Here is a 26,460-nt window from a genome sequence, read left to right on the forward strand (position 1 = left end):
GCGTAAATGATTGATTTAAAGTGAATTTGTGATGATTGGAATTGTCGGGTTTGAGAATTAAAGAGACGAAAAAAGTGAGTTTTAGCGCATAAATTATTCTTGTATGTTTTAATGTTTATTTGTGCAGCTGAAATTAAAGCTTTATTGGTCCTAAATTGCAAATCAAGGCCCAAAATTCTCAAAAGGAAATTAGTTTATTCAAGAAAAAGGGTTGAATGCACCCCTAATTTTACAAATAAACACTCATATTTCTGAAACAGGCCCAACATCTAAGCCCAACAGAAACCCTATTCTACTACACTCCTAAATTTCCTTACACGCACCCCTCCCAACTAAACTCCACCAGATTATGCCATGTGGCAGTGCTAAATTTTAAGTGTCACCCAACCACATGTTGCCACCTCATTTAGCTCTACCACATCACTTGCCACGTCAGTTTTACCTCCTACCTCCAGAAACCCTAATTTCCCCTACATAGAAACCCTAGCCACCACCTAACCCTAGTTGTCGCTGTCAAGCGAAGGACTCGCCGGACCACTACCAGTCTTGCGCCGCCACCGCCAAACCCTCAATGTCGTTATTGTCGCCGTGAAACCAAATCAACATCGTCCTCTTCGCCCAACCTTATCGCGACACCATCATCCTCCACTACCTCGTGAGTTCTACACGGTACCTGTTGGTTAGTTTAGGAGATATTTATTTTATGTTAGTCTGTTCCAATTTGTTAAAATATGTTGGTTATCATTCAATCCTATTTTCTAGGATATGCAGATGAAATCTAGGCTAGTTAACCACTCACGTATCTTTAGCAAGTAAAATCATGGGTGGATATAGTCTTTTCAATTATTTATTTTTTGGTCAGTTATCTCTGTATTTTGGCTTTATAAGCCAACTTATGTTTTGTTAATTTAATAAGAATTTCTGTAGCACATACCTTCAGTGTGTATATTATTATGTGACTAACAATTGGTATCAGAGCTTCTATATAGGGGCCTGATCCTAAATCTCCTTGAGAGTGAGAGAAACAATGGTGAGTGAGTGGAAAGAAACAACAAATTTATTTCAGAAAGAATGTGAAAACAGAATGGCAGAGAATGATAAGTGTGTGTAACCTGCGATCCCAAAATTTGCTAGTCACTACGATCATTGGGCAAAGTTAATGGAAAATTTCCTATGTTCCAAACAGTATTGGAATCTAGTAGAGCATGGGATCACTAAAGTAGCCGATGGAGCAACACCTTCAGAGGAAGAAGTTAAATTGGTGGAGGAGCCGAAGTTAAAAGACTTAAAGATAAAGAATTATCTTTAGTAAGCTATAGACCGTGAAGTGTTGGATACAATACTTAATTATGACACGTCTTAAGACATTTGGGATTTAATGAAGCAAAAATTCCAAGGCTCTACAAGGATGAAAAGATCACAGTTGCAGCATTACGCAGAGAGTTTGAAATTTTACAGATGAAGGAAGAGACAGTCAATTCGTATTTTGCTCGTACTCTAAAGATTGCTAAAAACGTGAAAGCGTGTGGTGAACATATGGGTGAGAGTGTTATCACTGCGAAAATATTAAGGTCCATGGTCTCTAAATTTAACTACGTTATTTGCTCAATTGAAGAATCAAACAATTTAGAGATTATGACAATTGATGAGTTAGTATTCTCCTTGTTCATGAGCAAAGAATGAACTGTCATGATGACGAAGAAAATGTACTCCACATTACTAATGAAGATAAAGGAGGAAAAGGAAGAGGACGGGAAAACATTTCATTATAGGCGACCAAGGAAGAGGAAGACAACCCTTCAACAAAGCAAACATTGAGTGCTTTAAATGTCACAAGCTTGGACATTTTCAATATGAATGTCCCACCTGGCAAAATGAAACTATGCTAAGGCTGAGGTACAGGATGAAATGAAAGAGGAAGATGAACTCTTACTAATGGTTTATGTTGATCACAAACAAGGGAAGGAAGAAAACTAGTTTTTTTACTCTAGGTGCAGCAATCATATGAGTGGCAATAAGGAGTGATTTTAAAAAATGGATGAAAGCTTTAGGCACATTGTCAAGCTTGGTAATAACACTAGATTGAATGTAATGGGAAAAGGAAATGTTAGATTGAACATCAATGGATTTACAAATGTGATCTCAAATGTTTACTATGTTCCTGATCTTAAGAATAAGGCTTAAATGCTTACTTGGTCCCTATGTTCAGTGTTAATTTTCAGTTTAGTACACGGTTTTAAAAGTGTAGACATTGGGTCCCTATGTTATAAAAATTGTTTGACTTCAGTCTTATCCGTTAAGTTGGTTGGAACGACGGTAAATGTTAATTGATGTGGAAAATTACTTATCCAACGTGGCAAAAGCAAATTTTATAGCAAAGACAAATATGAAAATATGCTTTGATTAGAAAATCAAATACATACGTGTTTGCCCTAAGACATTCATTTGGAATGAGCTTAGCTGGAGGAGCTGAGCTGAAGGAGGTGAGGTGAGGTGGGGTACCCTAAGCTTTTCGTTCTAACACAGTATTTGTGTTCTTCGGTGTTTCCTTCTTGTGAGGTGGGTGCCCTAAGTTAAGAAAGGTGTTGTTGGTTTTCTGAAGGTGCCCTAAGTTGACGAATTGTTGTTGTTTTCTTCTTTGTTTGGGGTTCGTTTTTCGGGATTGGGGTTGTTTTGTTGGTGTGGACGAAGCATTATTGTGTTGTTCCGCGAGGCAATGTCAATGAATCAGTGTTCGTCATGCTCATGAGGGAGCTCTCGTGGTGGTTCATTGAGAGGAATGGTTGGCAGTCAAATATGCTATTGTGGAGAGCTTGTTGTATTGAGAGTCGCAAAAACTCTTAAGAACGAGGGGAAGCATTTTTGGGCTACCCTAATTACAATGTTTGTTTCCTTCGTTGTGTTTATATTTTGGGATACAATTTTTTGGTTTTTCCTGAGATGTTTTTGGTTTGATGTTTTCAACAGCGGAGTTGAAATGAAGAAGTGCGAGGATGTAATTTCTTCAAATGGCACACTAAAGATAATGTAGATGAAAGGATACTACAATTGGATGGCAAAGGAGGAAGATTCATAATCTGAAAAATCACTTTTAGTTTGTCAGGAAAGGGAGAAGGTGTTAATATGGATGTTATGTTAGTTTTTCTTTTTTAAAATTTTAATTTACATATTAATTAAACAAAATATTACAATAATTACTTTTCATTATAAAATTAAAGTTACATAAAAATAGGCAAAAGATTAAAAATAATAAATAAATTCATTATAATATAAAGAATAATAAACTAATAAATACTTATATACTAAAAGCATTTGAAATAAATTGTTTTAATATATGTCTTACAAGTAACATTGTTGATCAAAGTAAACTAATTAGATTATAATCACGAACTTAATTATTCCTGATTATATTATCTAAATCTAATCAGTCCAATGAGCTAAAATTTCTATACCAATTATATGATTCATGAAGTTTGAAATAGAGGAGTAGGTGGGTGTGACAATGAGAGAAAAACTCATGCAATTGTTTTTTCGGCTAGGTTGGTAAGCCTTTAACATGAAATTGTCACTTGAAATGACTTCACAACTTTTACATTTTTTCTATAAATAAAAAGGTTGAAATTTTTTCTCTTTCTCAAACCCTAATCTGCCATAAGTTTTATTTTTTTTTTATTTTAATTAGATACTATATTTTTATTTTAAATTGTTAATTTAAATAAGTAATTTAAAAGTTTATCTAATTTTTTATTTAAATTATAAATTTATATAAATGATTTCAAAAAATTATTCAAAGTATTTTATCTCATAACAAATCATATCCTAAGCAATTTAAGAAAATAAATACAAAAATATTTATTTAAGAAAGAATATATTTTATAATTAATTTATTTTTATTATTCTTGGAATTCCTATGAATCTCATCATTCCTTATTCTTCTTAACTCACATTAATAAAAAAACCCTAACCTTATCATTATGTTTTTTTGACTAATTTTTTATTAAAATTAACTAAATAATTTTTAATTAATATCAACTGAAATTATTTTAAATGAATTTACTAACTAAATTGATCAATACATAAATCGTAATTATTTATCAAATGATGTAGTTTGACTGTGAAAGTTAGAAAAAAAATCTCGGAAATAAAAAAATGAATTTAGACGTAAGAATAGCATATACCCAATGAATCTACTAAGACCTATGCAGAAACTCACCGAAATCTATTAAGACCACAAAATCCTTTAAAATAATCAACTGATCTGTGGGCGCCGTTCATTCAACTCTTCCATTCATGTATAAATTTATAAATCATACTGAAAAAATTAAATAGCATATGAGAAATAAACTTATAAATCTATTAATTTAAGATTTTATATTGAATTTAGTGTTAAATTTTGTTCTATTAATTTTCCAAAGAACTAGAATTTTTTAAATTTAGATATTTCACCATCAATCATTAGTACTGTACTGCCACTATGTTCTTGTTATTTGGAAAAGTTTAAAATATTGTTCAAGATTTCACATAAATAAAGTATCTTAGATCGATGCATAGGGATTTAAGATAATGCACTTTTATTATTAGATAGAAAAGTGAATTACATGTATACAGCAAAATATATTTAGTAAATGAATAATTTGTGTTCATTACTGATGAGATTATCAGTAACAACCTAAAGGGATAAGGATGATGTGAAGAAGAGGCCAGGAAACTGGATCAATCCCAACATTATAGCAGCAGTAAAACACATTCTTGATCATTTAGAACAAATAATGACAAAAATATTAATAATGAAACAAAATTTGTAGCTCGTTTCTTGGTGGAGTCTGAATAAAAAATACGTGATGAATAAAAGAGAGAAAAGAATATTAAAACCTGAGGCATCATGAACAGGGAAAGAAAATGAAAGAAAAGGAGAAAGAAACTATAGAACTTCGTAATAAATAAATATTTTGAAATATACATAAATAGCTTCATTTATTGTCTAGTTTAAGTTCATCAGATTTCAAAATAATCATACAACTTTATCTAAATAATCACTGAGGTTTCCAATTCTAAAACTTTTCAAACTTCAGCAACTCCCAAATTCAATATGCAGAGTAGTGATGTTCTTGAGAAGCAAAAATGAGACAATTACAAATCAGTATAAGTTCTAATCTGCCGGCAATAAAACTTTTCTTCATATAATTTTCATAGTTTATGGAGAGATATAAAAATAATACCAACAACAACAACAATAATAATAATAATAATAATAATAAAAAACATCCTACAAACATATCCATTAGCTATCAAGGGTTGCCATCAACATGTCATGGCTCAAGTGCTAAGCTAGCTTGAATTAAGCACTTAACAGAGGCAACCAGCACTGTAGAAACAGCATTTTTCTCTATATGGATAGAAATGCAGAAATAATTTAAAAACCAAAAAACTAGAGTGCCTAAATGTTTACAAAAACATCTTTGATGTGCTCAGAGAGACTAAGATAACAACCTCAAAGGTCTGCTATAGTTGAAAGCCTTTAAGCACCCATATCGATATCAATACCATTTTGCAGTTTGCAGACAATGATAAGCTGCATAACGAAAACAAGTATATCAGCCTGGTGCTTAAATCCAAAACAAACTAACAGATAACCCTTCATTTTGCTTTAACCAAAATTTTCTTAGAACTTAATTCACATTCAAATAATCCATGCTTTTCTCCTAATTCAATTTGGAGTTGTTATTGTGTGAATTAGAATTGAACAAACCTGATAAGCAACCTGATCCAGGTGCTGGTTATTTGTAAAAGTTTCCTCCATCATGCTAGATTCTGGGGTTCCCATGCACCATTTTGTTTGTCCTCCACCCTCCTCTTCACTGTGCTCTTCTTAGAATCAAAGTTTTGGTGTGTGTTTCCCAAAACTTCTTTTTTTCGCTTCCTTTGGAATGTATACTTCAGAAGCTTACTTTCATCTACTTGACTGCAAGATCTATCTTTTTCTATAAAAGCTTCTTCATCTTTCATATCACTATTTGTAGATGAAACATGAACAACAACCTCAACTTTCATGTCAGAGCTTGGTCCTGTTAGATTCTGTTCAGCACTGTCTCCTGTATTCGATAACTTGTTATCCTTCTCAATTGCTTTCTCCACTAGCTCAGTGGCCCCATGCACAGGTTCTGCATCAGTCAAAAGTACCACTGAATTCATATTTGCATCCTTTTCATCTTCACAACATTTGGCATTATCACAGACAGATGAGCACTGCTCGAGAACAAATGATGGTTTACAACTTCTAAAAGCAGAAGATTTTATTCCTAGATGTCTATGCCTTCTTCTCTTTCTTTTCCATCTGATAATGGCACTAAGGTTGATAGAAGGTAGAGAGCACACATCTTTGCTCAATTTGCTGCTGTCATTAAAACGAAATTTACAAGATAGAAATTGAGACCTGTAGCCGGAAAATATCTTCCATTTTGGTATTTTAAGGAGCTTGACATGCTTACTAAATTTCATTTCCTCATTCAGTGCTCTAAATTTTGCAACTTTCCCATCAACATCTTTAGCAATGACCCCAAGTTTTTTACCATAACGTTGATTGTGTACGTCTTGCATGAGCAGCTTTTCATCCAGCAAATTTCCTTCAAGTGCACGGATTCTCTGAGTAAATCCATTTCGGCAAAGTTCAGGTTCCTTGCTTCTTGTGATGACCGAAGCAAAGTCAGAGTCATGGCCAGAACAATCCTCCAAATTAGAGATGTGCAATTGCTTCTTATCTAAGATGTTCATAGTCAGTGATTTGTTTACCACATCACAGCTTGTTATACATTCAAGTTCTTTATGAGGATACGATATTGAAATCTCGGGTTTTACACTAACACAAGTTGCAACCTGCTTTATGTTCTGCCCATTCAAAGGCTGCACCTGGTTATTCCTTATCTTTTCTAGCACAAAGTATACATGCTTCAGTTCAGCCCTAAGATCTGTTACGACATCCTCAGCTTCATTCAACTGGGCTTCAAGCTCTTCAATTTTTCTTTGTTGCTGCAATGATGCTTTCTCTGCTTCAGCTGTCTGCTAACAAAGAAAGAATTAGTTTAAGGAAATGCATGGTCTAAGAATACCAGAAAAGGAAAAACACATCAAAGTGGGAATGCAATTACATCAGACAGTATATAAAAATCCAAGGATTCTTCAATTATGAGAAACCTAACTACAGAAACAACAATAAACTGAGTCATGTAATAAACCAAATTTCATTCTAAGATCTAAGATTTAAGATTTGATTGTTGTTCTCCTACAAATCCTGACATGGGTATAACAGCTTCTTGTCATCATTGACCACCCAATATTGTGGAGAAATGTATACCACCACTCCTCCAATCACTTGAATTTTTAGGACTTAGTTAACAGAGAAATGGCAATATATATGTAGTGTCTATATATATAGTGCAACTACGTGTAAGCATAAAAATTACGTTAATTCCACATATAACATGGAATTCAAGTGACAAATTGGTAAAGATATGTAACCTGAAGCAGGACATATCTCACTGGACAAGCAGGGACGTAAAGATTTTTATGACTTTCGAAGGAGAAACAAGAAAATCCATCCAAGATTATTAGATTATAAGTTTGTTCAAACTTCATTAAAGTCAATGTTATAAACCCCGGATTTGATTCCAAAAATGCTATAGCAAGATAGAATATATGGAAAAGCTGCTATTAGATTTTTTTTTTAGTCTATACAATGTCTACTAAACATATAGATTCTCAGAAAGGATGAAAATTACTAAAAATTAATAACATTCATAATTAACAATAAAAAGTCATAAGTGTCTTAAACATAACATATAAGTAATTACCAACAAAAGGATGTGCCAATTATCATCTTCTAAATTCAATTCTTCTTTATCATTTTCACTATTATTACATCTATAGATTTAAATTTTTCAATTTGAAAACTAGGCCTTCAAAAAAGATCCAGTGTCTTTGTTCAATGGGGATTTATGGAATCTAACACATAATGCCTCTATAGGGCCTGCTACTGCCTCTATTTGGTCCACGAAGGCCACTACAGAAACCCCTTCAACGAGTAGGGTCCTGCGCGCACCGCCACACACTATAGTACTATATAGCGCGCTGTTAAAAACCCTGATGAAATTTGTAATCCAAATTGAAAGTTCATGACAGATAACCGGTGGTGTAGACTGGAACTTGTAAATTGTTAAAATACCAATGGAAGAAAACTGAAATTTAGTTTTGATAGATATTTTACAGTTCTTACATTATGTAATTTCAAGTGAAAAACTTTTGACTTGCCAAAACAAAAGATGATTAGAAAATAATAAATGCTTTGTTTTTGCTGGATTTGGAATTGAAAACAAGGCAAATTAATAAACTAAAAAATGCAAATCATGTGCGTAAGTTGACTACAAGATAGAATGTTAAAATAAAAAAAAAGTGAATTATACCACTGTTAGCATTAGCAAAGGAAATGCATAAGGTGGGAAGCAAAATCCCATAGGAAAGAGGAAGAACACTATGCAGAGAATAAGAGGTTAATACTCAATTGAGTCAGCTATACACACACAATGAAGAATACATGTCCAAACAATCATCCCAAAACATCAAAGCATCCTACTGAAAACAAGATCAATGCTTACTTCAGAGGATAACAAAAAACAACTTGTTTAGGCCTTTTTCAATTACAAGCCAAAATGAAATACACAATAACAATATGGCCAAGAGTTCAATTTAGCAAATTACTTCATCCAGAAAATGATACATGTGAATTTGATAGAAATGGGATGAGATTTGGATCTAGAAACAGTAACTAGAGACACAAGAATGTCTTTATTGATCTTAAAGAACTTCTCACACAGAAACAGCTTTCCCTCCCACACAGAACTTTACAATTGTCCTGACAAACTTCCCTCTATTCAATATTCCTGCCAACTATTAACAAACTTCCCTTATAAATAGTTTCTGCTCAACTAACCGACAACTGACCCAACTAACTTCTTTCTCTGACACACATATTAGATAGAAGATTTTGTTTTGTTCTATCAGAATTCCACTTGAGCAACAAAATGAAAAACCTCGTACTACAAGCACATCACATGTGATCATAAGGATCTTCCACTTCAGATTCCAAAATGAAGCTTAAAGTAGGCAGAAACTGAAAAATTGAAGGTGAGGGTGTGGAGCTAAAAGAACAACATCACTCAATCGCCGAGGGGCTTGTTTGGTGTGCCATACAAATCACTTTTGTCAAAAACAAATTCTAAGACTAGTTGATGTGTTTGGCTACTATGGCTTCCAAAACAATTGACTCTGCATAATAGATTGATTCAGTGAGAAGTGAATTGTTCTTGATTCTACTACATCGAGCTTAAAAATGGAACGTGACCCATAAAGTTTTCAAAACATACTAATAAATGCATTTAAAAGTGACTCTACTTCATCATTCACACAAATCCATTCTTATAAACTGGGTTAAATGCTCACTGCCAGTCAAATACAAATCTAACATTTCAATATCAATTAAATTAAAATCTAACCCAAGCAGATTCTCAAATCATTATAATCATCAAATAACCATAACAACCACAAAATTTGGCACTGAAAATAAAACCTTGGCATCCATCATTTTCTTCAGACGCATTAACATATGAAGAGCATTTTCTTTGGTCGCAGTGAGCTCCTGCTGAAGCATAAGTGCTCTCTTTTCCGACACCATTACCCGACCTGCAGACTCCTTCATAGTATTCAGAATTACATCTGCATATGCCCTCTTCAAAGCCACCATTTCCTGCACAACCAAATATACTGTCACCGGAAGAACCACAATTATCAAAACTCAATCACATAAACATAAACACACAAAACACCAAACTTTCCCTGTTCTTCTCTAATCAGAATTTGAATTTTAAATCTGTTATACTGAAATTCATCCAAACTTTTAGCATCCTAATTTTCAAAGCAAAATATTGATTCCGGTTGAAGTTTAAAGCTAAAAACAGTTAAACTGACATCTAACACAACTTTGATTACGCAAATTGTCACAGTAAAATATCAATCTCAACCATGATCAGATAACAGCACTAAAAACATTAAAGCTGAACTTGAAACAAACTTTTATTTCAGAAATTGTCACTCGGTAAAATTCTAATTCTAAAAGGAGAACAATGCAAAAGAAAAAAGAAAAAAAGAAACAGTTAAGGAACTATATATACCGTTCTGTACATAAATCAAAACAAAACAAAAGAACCAAAAATCAAAACTAACAACATATCATTACAAAAATCAAATTTTGAGGAAATGGGTACGTTTGAATAGTCATAAAACCATCAGAGTCGTCAGATATGGCGCTAAAGGCGACGGAGGTAGCAATCAGTGATGGTGACGTTAGGTAGTTAGGTTTGTTTTTAAAAAATTCAAAATTTCAAATTTTGAAGATAACCAAACTCACATGAGATTGATGCTGTTGCATTGGAGTGGAGAAAGAGGAATGGGAAGTGTGGAAAGGTTCCGGTTGAGAGGAGAGAGAAAACTTTCTCTCTCTTCCCTCCATTGTTGCTGCTTGAACAGTAGTGTGCAAATGAGTTTCTGTTACTTAGGGACAGTTATTGACAATTTTCTTTTGCTTTTATTTGAACTTTTAATCTATCTTTATTTATTAAAAATAACTTAACTGAATTGAGAACAATATTTCAGTTTAATTATTGTACTTTAATCAGGAAAACATTAAATTTTAATTAATGTGTTTATTTACATTTTGCTTTTGTTAAATTATTTTTTTTTTTAAATTTTGAATGTTTCAGAATAAAGTTAATTATTTAAATTTGTTTCTTTAAGTGTTAGAGCATGTTATTAAGGAAAGAAATTAGTTTACAAAATAATTTTTAGAAAAAATAAAAATAACTAAGTTGTTTTCGTGAATCTCAAAATGTTTAGTTTATGACTATTTCTTAATTTTTTTATTTTCATTTTCACATTTTTTAAATCAGATTATTTATATTAAGATCACTTTTCGTGAAGTCCTCAAGTAAAAAATCTTATTATAATAGAATATAACAATAATTAATTATATGCACAATTAAATAGTTTTGTAGTTTTATATTTGGAAGGTATCATATTTTATATAAGTTTCATAGTTTAAATGATTTTGTATAATCACTTGTAAATTACTCTTTCGAAATTTATGACAGGTCCTTGTGGGAGGACTTTTATTATATTAACAAGTGAAAATAAGCTAACGTGTTTATATACAATTTTTATAATTTTATTATTAAAAAAATTATTTATTTTATATGTGATTTTTTAATTAAAAAATAGTTAAATTTATAAAAGAAAAATTAATGTGTTTCGTTTCTTTTATTTTTGTTTTATTGAATTTAAATTTAGATTATGTAAAGTGTCATAAAAGCATATAATTAATTAAAATATAAAATTAAAACAAAACGTGGACAAAATTAAGGATTTGACTAAAATTATGAATTGTTTAGAATAGCATATCAGCATATTTATTTTAAACTAGAGAGAATAAAATAAATGTTTTACAAATGGTATTTGTTGGATATTATCTAAATCTTATATCTTAAAAATATTTTTTAATTTAGTATGGAATATATAATAAATCTTATATATATTATAAAGTCATTGATATGGACAAAACTCATATTATCATATATAATTAAATATTTCAACTAAAAGTTTTGAATGAAATGAATTACAAGATGTAGACATAATCAAAGTTAGAATAATTTTAAATAATAGATGAATCTTACAAAATACTAAAAAGTACTTATGTTTTTTAAACGATTTTACATTTCTTTAAGCATCATTAACTTTAATGGATAAAAAATTGATGTAATATTTCTCTTATCTAAGCTCTTTCTTCACTTGAGTGATTATCATTGTTTTATTCGTTAAAATTTATATTAACTTTATGAAAAAAGAATTTTTATTATAAATCTAATAAGTACTAGAATCAATATGCATATTTTCACCTCAATACTTATCTAATAAATGTCATAAGAGAAAAGCTTTCACCTAAGTACTTATCTAATAAATGTCTCGTAAGAAAAAAAATTATCTTATAATCTCTCTTAAATATTAAGTTATAACTTTATCAACATGGTTTATTAGTTGAGTAATTTATTATGGTACTTAACTAATATTGAGTGATGTATATAATGAATATCCATTATTTATCTAGATTTAAAACTTTTATATTTAATTATATCACTAGTATAGAAAAACATTTTTGTATGGGTTAAAAAGACTTTCTATACTAATTCTGAAATTGGTATAGAAAGTTGAAAACTTTCTATAATGGTTAAATACTAACCAGTATAGAAACTACAATCAACATCTTCCGCTATGCTCCTCCCCATGATGCTATTGAGCTCTTCTTTAATTTTCTCATCCAACATTGATTAAAAATCTTCCTCCTCTAAATCGAAATCTACTTCCTCGCAACTCTCATTTTTCTTCTTCTTCTTCCTTTATCGCACGCCAAAGAACAACTTGTTAGGTTTCGTTTGGAAGCAGTGTTTGTTTTCGAAAGAGAAAACTTGTTGTCATCATATTCTTTGAACACTAACAATCAGACTACAAGCGAGCTTCACCATTGTGAAATCCTTGCATTACGTACATATCTGCATCACGAGCATCATCAAAAAATTGTTGCACTGTACTTCTAGCATAGCCATGCAGAACCGTGCTTGAAGCATATTTGCCACCACGAACAACACACGAAACCATGTACTACCAAGCTTACCAGCACTATGCTTCACCAAAACCTTAAACGAGGAGGATAACCTCAACCAACGATAAGTGAACCACAATGAGAGTGATAACATGAGAGGAACCAGAGCACAAGAACCACCAAATCAAACTTGAGCACGAGAGTCACCAAACTAGAGCACGAGTAACACCACCACAACACATTGACGATGACAAGAACTAAATGTAAATGCCAATGTGAATGGAGGATGAATGCAAGAAAGAACGAGGATGAAGCCAACAGCAAAAAAGAGAACACGAAAGTGCTAAAGAGAATGAAGTAAAGACAAACAAAAAAACAAATCTTTAGAAGGTATAAAAAAATTCATTTTAAATTTAAAAAAAATAACTTTTTATACCATTTTAGAGTATAAAAAATAATAATTATGGATTATTACAAGCTTTTTCCATATTATTTTTTATACCGATTCTCATTATTTATAAAAGTGGTACCATACCATTACACCATTTATTATACTTGGAGAATTAGAAGCTATAAGTGTAAAAAATGTTTTTTTAATTAATGTATATAACTATTATAATTTTATCAAGTATTAGTTTTATTTGTCCAAAATATCAATTTTACATTCAGAAATTATTATAAATTACTTCAAATAATACTAAAAAATCTACCTCAGCCAATGATACATTTCACTAATCTAATTCAATACTACGTAATAAATGCGAATAAAGTACCCTTTTTTTACTCTAGGACAGTGTATTTACTAGCAAAATCACTTTTATACACCTTTAAAAATCCAAATTTTGCTACTAAAACTTCTAAAGTTTACAATGTCAGTCTCTTTTATTAATCAAACTTAAAAGGAAAGAAGAATAAAGGGTTGAATCACAAAATGTATCATGACATGCCTATTGTTATCTTCTTACGGATAACATTTGTTTAACAAATATCTTCAAAACTCATATTTCTATAAAGAGAGAAAATAGAATATATATGAGAAAATTATATTTTTAAAGAAAATTCAAAATCTTACAGGTCTAAATTTAGATATAATATTGAGAAAATAATCAATTAATCTATTTAAAAAATAAAAAATTGAAACAAATCTAAACCGAAATGAGAATCCACGCGAGTACCGCCTTTATAGTTCGACGTCGTTTTTTATAGGCGGGAAATCTCGCAATCTGCAAAAGCTGGTCGTTGGTTTTCGCTTTTCACTTTTCTAATTATTATTATTATTTTTAAAGTTTAAAAAGAAATATTTTTTTTTTCAAATTTCAAATTTGTAGAAAAGTGAGAACGTTGAGGGTTGAATGGGAGACAAAGACGTGGGTGTGCCTCCAATCCATTACTTAAAATGATTGAAAATTATTGGTATTATCATGATTGTAAATAGATTTGTCTACAAGATAAAAAAGAAATATTAATTTCTAAAAAAAAAAAAATTTCTAAAAAAAAAAGTTGTCCATTATTCTTAAGCATTATATCAAAGTACTAATAACTTATTAGCAATATTAAGATTAACAATAATGTTATCAACATATTTATTGTCTTCCTAACTTTAAAATTCGTTGGAAAACACAGATTAAGACATTACCTCCATGCCCCATATGAAAAGAATTGGTGCAATGACACTAAATCATTACATTCTAATTTTATCTAAATGTGAAAGATAAAAATTAATTAAAAAAATATCTATTTACTGACATCCAATAATTAAATTAAAAAAGTGTATTAATTAATTTGAAAAAAAAATTGGTAATTTTGTTTAAATAAAAATAATTAATAATTTGAATTGGTTAGAACACTCGCTTTTCGTTGCTTGACTGCAGTAAATCATCAATGCTTTCTTTTTTCACTGGGCATATTGTGTCTCAAGACAATTAATTACTTTGGGCACCCACATCATGTTTTCATACACTGTCTTTTTTCACAAAATGTCCATTTTACCCTTTGTGATTTATATGTTTTTGGACCTCCTAAAGACTTCATCTTAATTGGTCAACTGCAACTTTGGGCATCAAGTTTCGGCATTTACTACTTCCACAGTTTTTGACAAATATCTATTAATACTTATCAGATATTTTTTAAACAGTATCAACAAATAATAGACAAATTTTTGTTACAAGTCAAGTAGCAGAAATATATTATTTGTGTCAGATTCAACCTGTTACAAAAGTGTGGTACAATAGTAAAAGATAGTTTAGTCTTTTTCTATTAGTGTGGAAGTGCAATTACTAATTGCGAGGGTGCAGGGAGCAATAGCCCCAAGGTTTTCTCAAAAGATATAGTTGAAGGTTAAGGTTTTGTCCAGCTTAAAGGTAGGTAACTCATTTACTAAGCACTAGATTTTTTTTTTCACCAGTTTTGAATATTTGAGTTTTCAAGTTCGTTTCAAACTTTACAATTCGAAGTTGTTCTAGTTTATATGTACAGTTCATAAACAAATGTTTCAATGTATACTTTTGTTTGTCTAAACCGTTTATCTGATAAAATACAGAATTTAGATACCATTTTTAGTGTGTTTTTGGTGTTGTTCTCAAATAGTAATTAGTGTCATCTCCAATAACTAGTATGGCTTTTATTGTATAATTTATCAGGCTGAAACTCTTATCTTAATTAGAACAGTACTAAAAAAATATCTGTGAAACTGTGCTTAAATTTTATCAGATAAAACTATGCTTGATAACTCAAAATCCAGCAAAACATAGGGCAATGATTTTCAAGACATCATTTCACAACAAAATTGAAGGATGACTGTAATAAGCCAGAACTACTTAATTAGTTCAGAAACAGAAGTTTGAAGGCTGCTGTGTAACCTGTCACAGCTTATATGAGATTGGTAACAACACTTTGATTCAATATCAAGATAAAAAAAATAACATTCCTCAAGAAAAGGCAGTTATATCTTAGGTAAACGAGTTGGAAGATCAGCTGGTACATCTGCACTTGCCTGACATACAAATAAACAAATCAATTCAGTAATCTTCTAAAATGAAGCAACAAGAACATGCTAGCACACTCTCTTATATATCAACCAAGAAACAAAAACCTATAAGAAAAACATGTAATTCTTGAACCATGTTTGATCATCTTATATTTTCTAGAAAAATATTTATTGCGATCTCATCTGGTAGGAAAAGGCTTTCTCGTCGTTGTAGATTAATATTTATTGGGTGAAGAATTCAAAACCAAGGTTCAGTTTCAACATCAACAAATACTACAATTAAGAAAATAATTCTTCTTTGAATAGAATTATGATCTACCACACCTGAAGGTATCTTGTCAACATAGAAGTAGTACTGAAATTAAAGCCTTGAACTGGTTCTCCTTGTGTGCGGGATGCATTGAGTTGCTTTCTCACTTGAGTGGCTAACGACTGAATGAACATTGTGAAATTCATCAAAGTCAAATTAAAAAAAAAAGTGCATATTGATATGAAATCTCGTCAGAAAGAAACAACTATACCACAGAATATTTCATTGCCAGGGATAGAAGTAAGAACATAAAGGGTCACTTATCAATTACTAACCTTCCCAAGCTCCACTCCCCACTGGTCAAAAGAATTGATTCCCCAAATAAAACCTTCCACAGCAATTCTATGTTCAAAGATTGCCAACAACTGGGAAAGCAGATAGGTGATATTAGGGCTAAAAATTCAATTTTCACAGTCTCATTAAAGAAAAGCATTAGTATAAACTGCTCAAGTATGGAAAATTCACATCTGACTGGAACATCAGTATATTGAGAGGTAAGATCTATGGGTAGGAAAAGGATATTTTCAGGATGGACATGCTCAATGGAACGAAGATACTGGTAAATTCAAATTCCAGCAAACAGGAATGAATTATTTCCTCTCTAAATGTTCATATAATAAGAGGAGGGACTTCAAACCTGTCCAATGTTGTAGGCATTCAATGATGGAAGCAGAAGGCTGAGAGAAGGTCGATTCCCGGAAAATGTCTGCAGCATGAAGAATACAAACAGTGAGGGGACTGGTGATTCAATAGTGATAAGTCATGAAGTAGCATAGAAACAGAAGGGAAACTACCTTGTGTGGCACAAGATGTGGAGGAACATTCTCCTTCTGCAACTGTTCGGATGTCTGTTAAAAGAAAGATTGATTTAATTAACCCTCAAAACAAGTAAACATGTAAATACAGTATAGAACTGCTAAAAAAACTCCAATTAAGGAATCTTTGAGAAGAATGCTCATGACATGAAAATTGTTCCAAACTGGATTGTGGCCATTGCCTCACTGGCCAGAGTAAGTTACCCAATATTTACCTCCCTCAGTCCAACCAAGTACATACCATATATTCAAGAAGGCAATGAAAAAGAGGATGTCATCTTCAATCAATTATATCGGACAAAATCCTTTGTTCCCTAACTCAAAGGGTCTCTAGCTCTACAACAAATAAAAGCTAAAACACTCAAATAAAGGATTTCCTCCCACACATCCTAGCCTTCAAGCATCACCTCTAACTTCAGTGTTAGAGTGTCTTCTAGAAATACTCCCTTCTTTCACAGCACGAGAACACCAAACACCATCACCCTCTATGCCTTGGGTCATGTATATGGTTAGGCCTGATTCTTGCACAAAACAAGAATAATCTTGAAGATACCAACATCAAGAATCTTGTTTCTATTGTGCAACTACCAGTTCAATTTAATTTCCAATTTTCATTTTATTAAAAAAACCATGAATTAATCGCTTCATTGTTTTATGATTTATTATATTCTTTTTATCTACATCGGATCTTGAGAAGAGAGAAGCAATCAGACTACTTGATCCATAAATAAGAAAGAGAGCACAAATATACCTTCCCATATGGAAGCGCTCCCTTTGTTTAGTTAATGAATATAAATTAGATTTAGAGAAACTACTTGTGTACCTTCCCGTAGGCAAGTGCATCTGGTTGTGCAAAAAAGTTTGACATTAGCTCATCATGGTTGCTCACCACCTCTCCTGCACAGAAAGTGCATGAATTATAAATTACATGTCTCAAACCAAGATAACCAGAGTGTAAATATCAAACCAGCTTACCACTCAAGTAAACAGGTTGCTGACTTTTCACAACCCCAATAAAGTCACAAGGAATAGCACGTCCCTGGAGATCAAGATATGGATATAGATGTGTTATTTCACAACAAAGTCATTCATACTGAGATAAATGTAACATTTTAAATTCATGAGCACATTGGATTGCACACATCACAGAATGAATATTATCAGACTACAGGGTACCTGAATCAAATAAAAGAGATAAGCTTAAAGATTGAAATCAATTCCACTTTTTGGTATGATTGACCCCTCTCCCAAATTCTAATGAATAGAAAAATTTGTTGAAATTCTTTAATGCTATCCAATAACAATTTTTGTCATCTAGTTTATGCTGGAATGCCCATGTATGATATATATCCAAGCATGACTAACTTCTGATTTATTTTGAGGCATAAGGGAAAATCCTAAATGCAGTTTAAAATGTGCCACTCAGAAAATTGTGTTTAGAACTGACAGGAGAAAACTAACTTATGAAAGATAAACCATGAATCCATATGCAACGTAAATGATCTGCCGAGTAACCACCACTTGACTCAAAGGTCAGCATACAGGAAAATAATCTTCCATTAAACTTGTATATGACCTAATGTCCTCATCAATCATAATATAGATTTTACCCAAGCATTAACATGCAAACTTCACAAATTAAATTAAAGTTCAAAATGTCATGACAACACAAGTATTGCTATCTGTATCACACCTGGTGTATAAGTTGATAAAAACTGTGCTGCCCATTTGTTCCTGGTTCACCAAAATCAATTTCACCAGCCTCAAATGGTAGTGGCACACCATCAATTGAAACACCCTTGCCATTACTTTCCATGCTAACCTAGTTTGAACATACACTAAACAATATGAACAAAGAGGACAAAAAATGAAAATTCCTGAGCATTCAATTGCAAGACAATAACAAACATACCTGTTGAATGTGAGGGGCAAACTTCTCCAGGGCTTGAGAATATGGTAAGATAGCCTGGGTGTGAACCAACGTTTCAGTTATTGAAATAATAAAGAAACATAAGGAGTTATTCAATAGAACAAATGGCGAGGTACTCACTCGGGCAGGATATCCAAGAAATGAGACATTCCATACACTCAACAGTCCCAAAAGCACCTGGCCCATTGACACAATTGAACATGTCATCTTGCATTTGTTAAAGAAACATCATTACTGCCATATAGATGTATAATCCCAAAAAAAGGAAGGATTCATGTGGTTAATCATTACTCACTCTCCATCAATGATAGCAGTTTATTGCTTCAAAGGGAGAGTAGTTTCCAAACCATGAAATCCAATTCAAATTTTGGGAGCAACAAATTGTTCATCAAACAAGGTCAAGGAAGCACTGAGTAGAGAGAGAGCACTAAGTAGGGAGAGACAGGCAGAGAGTGAAAGTAGTATCAGGGAGACCATGAGGATTGCCCTTACATACTGTACTTTATACTATTCTTAGCCAACAACTTCGGTTTTCCCAATATTAAGAAAAAGTAGTCACATGACCCTTCTTTTACCTAATTGACGTTGGACTAATTCTAAGACTATTACTATCTCAACAAAACCAGCCTTTGACCTCCACTAGTAGCATAAGCTTTTAGACACAACAATGGGTTGGTTTATGATAATTACTTTCCAGACACAATAAATGGCTTAAAATCTGTCTAACATGTGCAGGAGATCCATTAGTACAAAAAAAAAACATTGAAAGACACAAAGGCTGCGGTAGGGGTTCTTACAGGTAGATTTCTTTCAAATTGTTCTGAATAGATATGTTGATCAATGCTGGAAGCCCCATTTAAAAACCTTCAAAAAAGAAATGTGATGTCATGTACAAACCAAGCATATGAACAAGAAAGGATACTTATTCTATCAAATAGGAACCAAAACAACAGATAAATAAATAAATAAAATGAATAGTTGGATGAATCTTTACCCTCCTGGAACTAAGGCTATAAGCCAAGAGAAAACCTTACTTTCTTTCCATTAATTTGCACAAAGAAAATATAGAAGCATTGGAGGTATTATAAATTAATTACCAACTAGCTATTATTATGAAGTTGAATTTCCTTTTTTTTCTATTTTTCTAATTAAAAGATAGAAATGATATAGGCAATGCAATGCTTGCTAGAGTGCATCTATAATAAGTTATGCTAAAAATACAATGAAATAAGCTAAAGTTAGGACCATTATTATCAATGAAAAGAAATTCTTGCTCATAGCAATAATAAATCACATACTTCTCAATTACTGAGAAACCATATTGTAGGGATAATGGCAATACTCCAACAGCACTGCAGACTGTAAACAACACACCAAATAATAGTTAAAATCAAATTACTTCTCTTATTCAATAAAGGGCAGCATATTGCAGGGGCTCCCATCCAGTAAGATCTAGGAAAAGTAGACATTTGCAAAAAAAAGTTACCACTATATCGGCCACCAACCCAGTCCCAAAATGCAAAAGCATTATTAGGATCAATGCCAAATTTTTCCACAAGCTGCATCAGAAATGAAGACAACAGAAAAAAGAAAACTGCAGGCTCAGCCCTGAACAATTGATATATGTCTTCACACGGAAACTACACATAGAATTTTTAACATATTTTGATGAGCTAAGCAAAAGAAAAGAGAACAAATGGCCATACTGTGAGATTGGTACTGACTGCCACCATATGTTTTGCAACTGCTGAGGGCCTGAAGGTAAAATAGAATGGTAAGCCAGTCTTCAGATTACATTTAACATTTCTATTTTACATAATTATGGATATGTTTTGAAGGGGAAATTACCAGATGAAGACACAATGCTTATAATACTAAAGTCTAAAAGGTAAAAGCCCAGAAAAAGAACCAGATTAAGAATTATACTATTACTCTTGAAAAATAGTTTTAACACTACACTCACTGTTACGTACCTGAGTACGTAAACTAGCCAAATACAACCTTTCACACTCTCTCACACGTAACAGAACAATAAACGAATGATATTGGATGAATGAATCTCTTTTATTGATGGTAATATCTGAATAAACAAGGGTAAACAATAATTGGGAGCATAACCTCCTTCAATTACTTTGAGAGCATAACCTCCCTCACAAGACAATAATGTCTGACACAAAACTCAATAATCAAAAGCATGTCTTTAACCCTAGACTCTAACTTTATTTATATTAATTATTTCCCGCCCATCTCTTATTAAATATTTCTCTAGAATATATCTGCATTTAATATAAATATCCTTATATTTAATATTTAATATAAATATCCCTATATTTAATATAAATATCTCTCCGTATATTATCCTAGCATATATCCTTAATTATAAATATCTTATATTGAATATTTCCCTAAATATATATTTTTACTCTAATTAACTTATACTATATTTATTTACTCTAATTAACTTATACTAAATATTCTCTCTACTCATATACTTTCCAACCCTTATTATTACCCCTACCTTAGATCGTAACATTACTCCCCGCTGCAAAACAACCTTGTCCCCAAGGTTGGATTGGGGAGCTTGATCTCATGGCTCCTCATCAATTCAAGTCTGGAGGTTTGGGTGGTGGAAATTCCTCCTCGTCCTCTGCATATATCAGGACTCTCAAACTCTTGTCCAGACAACGGTGAGCAGGACCGAACCGCTCGCCGCATCTAAAGCACCTTCCTTCTTTCCTCCGTTTTTCATATTCCTCATAAGGTAGATCCCTCACGTTTATTTCCTTGTCCGGTCCCCACATTCTCCGTGATGTCCGCTCGGCTCTCCATGGCAGTTATCGTTCGGCCTTGGTTAGGGCGACTGAGCTCCAGTCGCGTATCCGCCCCGTTCGATTTTTCTCCAGATTGATTCTTGATCACACTTTCGCTCCCAGCCTTCACACCCCCTTGGAACTCTTCCACGTCCTTTGCCAGTCTCATAACGTCCATCAACTCCCGCGGATCAAGTAATCTGAGTTGATTACAGATCCCCTCCTGCAATCCTGCCATAAAGTACCCCATCAGCTGTGCGTCGGGCATTGTTTCTGTTTGGCCGACCAAGACTTCAAATTCTTGGATGTATTCCTCCACGGTTCCTGATTGTTTACAGGCCACCAGTCTCTCGAAGACGGTTCCCCGGTTTCTTCCTCCAAAACGGATCACCATTGACTCCTTTAATCCTGCCCACGAACGGTTCCTGGCCTTCTCCCTCCAGAATCTGAACCAGTGTCCCGCGATTCCCTCCATGCTGATATAGGCTAGACACAACTTTTCTTCCTCCGACACTCCTTGTAGCTCAAAGAATTTGTCCGCTCTATTGATCCAATTTGACGGATCACTTCCTTCAAACATGGGTAAATCTACCCTTCTCCTCCAATTCGGCTGCTCCTCTCGATGTCCACCATCCAGCCTACCGCCATCTCTCTCATCCTCCTCATACCTTCTCCCGTTGACAGACCCCTGACTTCCATATGAATTTCCTTCATGTCGTCGACCTCGCTCTCCCATCACCTTCACTAGTTCCTGAACTGCCGCCTCCAATCCTCCCATGGAGATTTCTATGACCTCCAATTTCCCTTCAATTGCATTCACTCTTTCCTCCATGATGTCTTTCCTCTTCTCAATAGGATCTGGTAGTTTCCTCCCTTGACGATCCGGCAGGTCGGACCAATTGTTACGTACCTGAGTACATAAACTAGCCAAATACAACCTTTCACACTCTCTCACACGTAACAGAACAATAAACGAATGATATTGGATGCATGAATCTCTTTTATTGATGGTAATATCTGAATAAACAAGGGTAAACAATAATTGGGAGCATAACCTCTTTCAATTACTTTGAGAGCATAACCTCCCTCACAAGACAATAATGTTTGTCACAAAACTCAATAATCAAAAGCATGTCTTTAACCCTAGACTCTAACTTTATTTATATTAATTATTTCCCACCCATCTCTTATTAAATATTTCTCTAGAATATATTTGCATTTAATATAAATATCCTTATATTTAATATTTAATATAAATATCCCTATATTTAATATAAATATCTCTCCATATATTATCCTAGCATATATCCTTAATTATAAATATCTTATATTGAATATTTCCCTAAATATATATTTATTTACTCTAATTAACTTATACTATATTTATTTACTCTAATTAACTTATACTATATTTATTTACTCTAATTAACTTATACTAAATATTCTCTCTGCTCATATACTTTCCAACCCTTATTATTACCCCTATCGTAACACTCACCCTAGGGCAGAAGAAATCCATTCCCTTAGTGTTCGGGCATTCAACATGGTCTCGGCAGTTGTAAAAGTCTTTGAAACAATCACCACTACAAAAAAAAAAAAAAAAAAAAAAAGAGTTCCAACAGTGTAGAAAACAAGATGGAATCCCAGTCGCTTAAGTCAAATATCAAGTAAAAAGGAAAAGGCAAAACCATACTTACCTAGGGTTGTTTCAGGATTTAGTCCCGTGATATTCCTAGCAACATCAATTGGATCAACATTTGCAAGACTGCACATACAAGCATATATTGATTTCGTGATAAGTTTAACATAGTGAAGAGGTTAACCTTGTCACCACTAAATGAGATAAATAGTAGTATAAAATTAACACGAGGGGAGTGGAATGCATACTAGAATTGGATGGCAACAAACCAGACTTCAAAAACCAAAGTGATATCAGATACTTACAACCGTAGCTGACGCCCTCTTGCAGATTCAATTGCTCCAGGATCTGAAAGATGTCATAGAAACAATATTCAGCACTTCTACTTGCTTGAAGATAATATACATGGTTCTTATGTTCATCTACATATGTACTAAAAAACGTACAAATATAAGGAGAAGAAAGGCTGATTATGTGAATACCACCAAGAAACCAGAATGAGTCAACAACCTGTTTGAAGAGCTGTGTGCACAAATAATGGACCTAAGAAACTGCCACCAATACCAACAGCAACAACATCCTTCAATTCCTTTCCTGTAGCTCCAACCTACAAAAATATAATTTATACTCTTTAACTCTACATCAACAATGTCCATATACCACAAAAAAAGTACAAAAAACTGGCCAGTATATTACCCAAGATCCACTGCGAATCCGTTCAGAGAACTCCTTGATCTTGTCCAGAACGTTCCAAACATCTGGGACAACATTCTTTCCATCACTCTGTATAACAGAATCTCTTGGAGCACGAAGAGCTACATGAAGTACTGATCTATTCTCAGTGCTGTTTATCTGAAATTCCAAGAGAAGTAACAAGAAAATGTGATAATTCAGAAATTGTAGCAATTGTGTCCACATCATATATACATGCAAACTTTTTGAATACAAAGTTTCCCAGTGTAGAAGTGGGAATTGTAGAAACCATTTAATAAAAACATAGTTGAGAATTAACACCTTTGTTCCAGACGGAGAAAAAAATTTAAAATGCAAGTATGACATGAGCATATGTACAGCTCAGTGGTTCGGTATACAGGAACTTACATGCTCCCCATTGTACATCCGGTTTATCTTTTCCTTGAGGGATGCAACCTGCGTCACATCAGAGATATAGTAATCAGATGACTTCATTTCAGTTTGATAAAGGACATTTTATGTATCTAAAAGGACATGACTGAGGGCCACAAGATAAAACATGTTGTCCAAATATCTAGAAGGACTGAACTAACCTCTGCCAATTTGAAGAGTTTTTCCCTTGTTTCAAGAGTGGCTAACTGCCTCGAGTAATCCAATAGAATTCCATCAAATTCACTTCAAAGAATGCAGAAGTCCAAAGGTTAGACATCAAGACATTGCAAGCACATTGTAGTGACTCAACTTTTTTAGCATAAAATATTTTCAATTCCTAAATGGTAATCTCCTAATTTTATTGATACACTTATAAAAGAATATAATAGGTCATAAGGTTATAGAGTTTCATAAATTAAGCGTCATACACCACCATTGACCGGGATCTCTCCTCATCACTCAATAAATCACGTAAGTGAGTCTTTTTAACATCCACAGCGTGGGCCTGCACAAATGAGAAGCGATAAGTAGAATGTTTCACTAGCTCTGAATTATAATCTAGGAAGTGATTATCCATCACCTCTAACTCCTTCCATGGCTGAGTGTCACAGATGAGAGTGGACGAAGACATTTGGAATTATAATTGATAGATTTTTCCTGCAGATAAAGAAAAATCTACAGGTGAAGATAAACAAACAGAAAACAACAACAAAAAATATGTTGAAGCCTCTACATTGAAGATATAGACTATATGCCAATAGGTACATGATCAATACTAATAATAAAAAAGTATGAGTGAAATGTCAACAGCCCTCCATATGTTGAAGGACTGGAATGCTTAAGATAGACTGCATAAAACAATTAAAATCAAATTCAATGTCAAGAAAGATGTAGTTTTAAGCTGGAACGCATGTACATTGTACATGAAATGAAACCAACTTTATCTAAGATGCTTATTGCAAGGATGATAATCCTATTGCCTTCCATTTATAGAGGGATAACTCATTTCTAAGAATAAAAGAAAACAACTTTAAACTTATAGGATAGAAACTGTACCAGAGATTTGTATTCCAATAATTTTATTTTATTCTATATACTATAAATATTGATTCATACGAAATAAATAATTCCAAATGGAAAACCATTGTTGTTCTCCATAAAATAGAGAATGATTATTTTATTCGTTAAATGATAGCCTCCTGAGGTCAGGCTGCGGCATTTGTTTAACTTCAATCATGAACAAAAAAAATAACACAACAAAGTGGCTAAAGATTATTCAAAGACTACGCAAACTTAACACTGAACCAAGTTTCTGTAGGCCAACTCCTCAAAAAGCTACATGACAAAGTATTAGGCATTCAATTCATTTTAGCTACTAACTCAGTAAATCAACTGCTATTGAAAAGGAAAGGAAAAGATAAATCAATACCCCGATTGGGGTCAGGTCCATTCAGGCATGGACCTTTTATATAGACTCAAATGAAGTTTTATAACCAAAACCAACTCAATTGAATCAAAATATGCATTGATAAGAATTGAAATACGAAATGAGTAACTAGGAAAAAAGCAAGATCAAAAAAACAAATGCAAACCCTCAAAATCCAAATAAAATCATTAAATTCACATAAACCATCGAAGCATGAAACTTTAAAAACAGCCCTATACAACATGCAGATGCCCTCTGTTTCAAAAAAGTTCAATGTTGAAAACAATAAACAGAACATCCAGACACTTGGCATTGTTGGCTAAAAGCATGAAAACAGAGAAATGGGTTCCGTTTCAAACCTGAAAAAGGAATGAACTTTGGGAAGAAATGGAAATGGGGTGTTACGAAATAGGATTTGGAAGGCAAAAAGATGGTGGCGATCAGAAAAAGCAAAGGTGGGTCAGGATTTGAAAGTTGGTTTTGATTTGAAGCGATATTATTGTATTGTGTGAGAAAGATACAGAGAAAAGGTGACAGATTCAGGTTCTGTGGATGGAAATAGATAATTTGTAAGCTCACGGGAATGAACCTTACAACTAGTTATGGCACACAGATACAACCATAGGAGTGGTATCAACTATAAACAAACAAAACAAAAATTAATCTTTTTTTTTTAGTTTCAGAAACTAATATGACACTGAAATATAACTTGAAGTTGGCCA

The 26,460-nt window shown here is 32.9% G+C and overlaps 2 protein-coding genes across 4 annotated transcripts; both read right to left on the minus strand.

The window, feature by feature from the left end:
• Positions 1-5,212: 5,212 nt before the first annotated feature.
• On the minus strand, positions 5,213-10,595 carry LOC108320300 (uncharacterized). 2 transcript variants are annotated; one of them, XM_017551684.2, is made up of 4 exons: positions 10,457-10,595; positions 9,620-9,796; positions 5,750-7,056; positions 5,213-5,572 (listed from the first exon to the last, which is right to left on the minus strand). In XM_017551684.2, exons 1-3 carry the CDS (start codon positions 10,556-10,558, stop codon positions 5,800-5,802), a joined length of 1,536 nt encoding a protein of 511 aa, XP_017407173.2. In that variant the 5' UTR covers positions 10,559-10,595; the 3' UTR covers positions 5,213-5,572; positions 5,750-5,799. The 2 variants fall into 2 exon arrangements, with proteins under 2 accessions (XP_017407173.2, XP_052722802.1); XM_052866842.1 differs by having other exon boundaries at positions 5,750-7,059; positions 10,457-10,590.
• A 4,802-nt stretch (positions 10,596-15,397) lies between these two features.
• LOC108320285 (glucose-6-phosphate isomerase, cytosolic) lies at positions 15,398-26,356 on the minus strand. Of its 2 annotated transcripts, none has more exons than XM_052866843.1 (24): positions 26,098-26,356; positions 24,893-24,969; positions 24,741-24,817; positions 24,474-24,555; positions 24,289-24,336; positions 23,884-24,039; positions 23,698-23,794; positions 23,493-23,535; positions 23,246-23,313; positions 23,047-23,131; positions 20,445-20,493; positions 20,225-20,297; positions 20,037-20,097; positions 19,536-19,602; positions 18,859-18,915; positions 18,721-18,774; positions 18,502-18,630; positions 17,784-17,847; positions 17,632-17,705; positions 16,788-16,841; positions 16,631-16,699; positions 16,269-16,358; positions 16,008-16,115; positions 15,398-15,689 (listed from the first exon to the last, which is right to left on the minus strand). In XM_052866843.1, the coding sequence occupies exons 2-24, from the start codon at positions 24,941-24,943 to the stop codon at positions 15,639-15,641; spliced, it is 1,707 nt and encodes a 568-aa protein (XP_052722803.1). In that variant the 5' UTR covers positions 24,944-24,969; positions 26,098-26,356; the 3' UTR covers positions 15,398-15,638. The 2 variants fall into 2 exon arrangements, with proteins under 2 accessions (XP_052722803.1, XP_052722804.1); XM_052866844.1 differs by having other exon boundaries at positions 24,893-24,987.
• Positions 26,357-26,460: the final 104 nt, after the last annotated feature.

Source organism: Vigna angularis, chromosome 8 (assembly GCF_016808095.1).
Source record: "Vigna angularis cultivar LongXiaoDou No.4 chromosome 8, ASM1680809v1, whole genome shotgun sequence".
Classification (NCBI taxonomy): domain Eukaryota; kingdom Viridiplantae; phylum Streptophyta; class Magnoliopsida; order Fabales; family Fabaceae; genus Vigna; species Vigna angularis.

Bases quoted from the DNA above. Each gene is read 5' to 3' on its own strand.
- LOC108320285 (XM_052866843.1), bottom strand. From the start codon at position 24,943: ATGTCTTCGTCCACTCTCATCTGTGACACTCAGCCATGGAAGGAGTTA. The intron at 23,132-23,245 runs GTAAGTATGGTT...TTTTTTTTGTAG, and splicing joins AAATCCTGAAACAACCCTAG to TGGTGATTGTTTCAAAGACT. The intron at 15,690-16,007 runs GTGTGGTAGATC...TTTGTATGTCAG, and splicing joins TGTTGACAAGATACCTTCAG to GCAAGTGCAGATGTACCAGC.
- LOC108320300 (XM_052866842.1), bottom strand. From the start codon at position 10,558: ATGGAGGGAAGAGAGAGAAAGTTTTCTCTCTCCTCTCAACCGGAACCT. The intron at 9,797-10,456 runs GTGAGTTTGGTT...TTGGTTGTGCAG, and splicing joins TGCAACAGCATCAATCTCAT to GAAATGGTGGCTTTGAAGAG. The intron at 7,060-9,619 runs GTTTTATTTTCA...TTTCTTTGTTAG, and splicing joins AGAAAATGATGGATGCCAAG to CAGACAGCTGAAGCAGAGAA.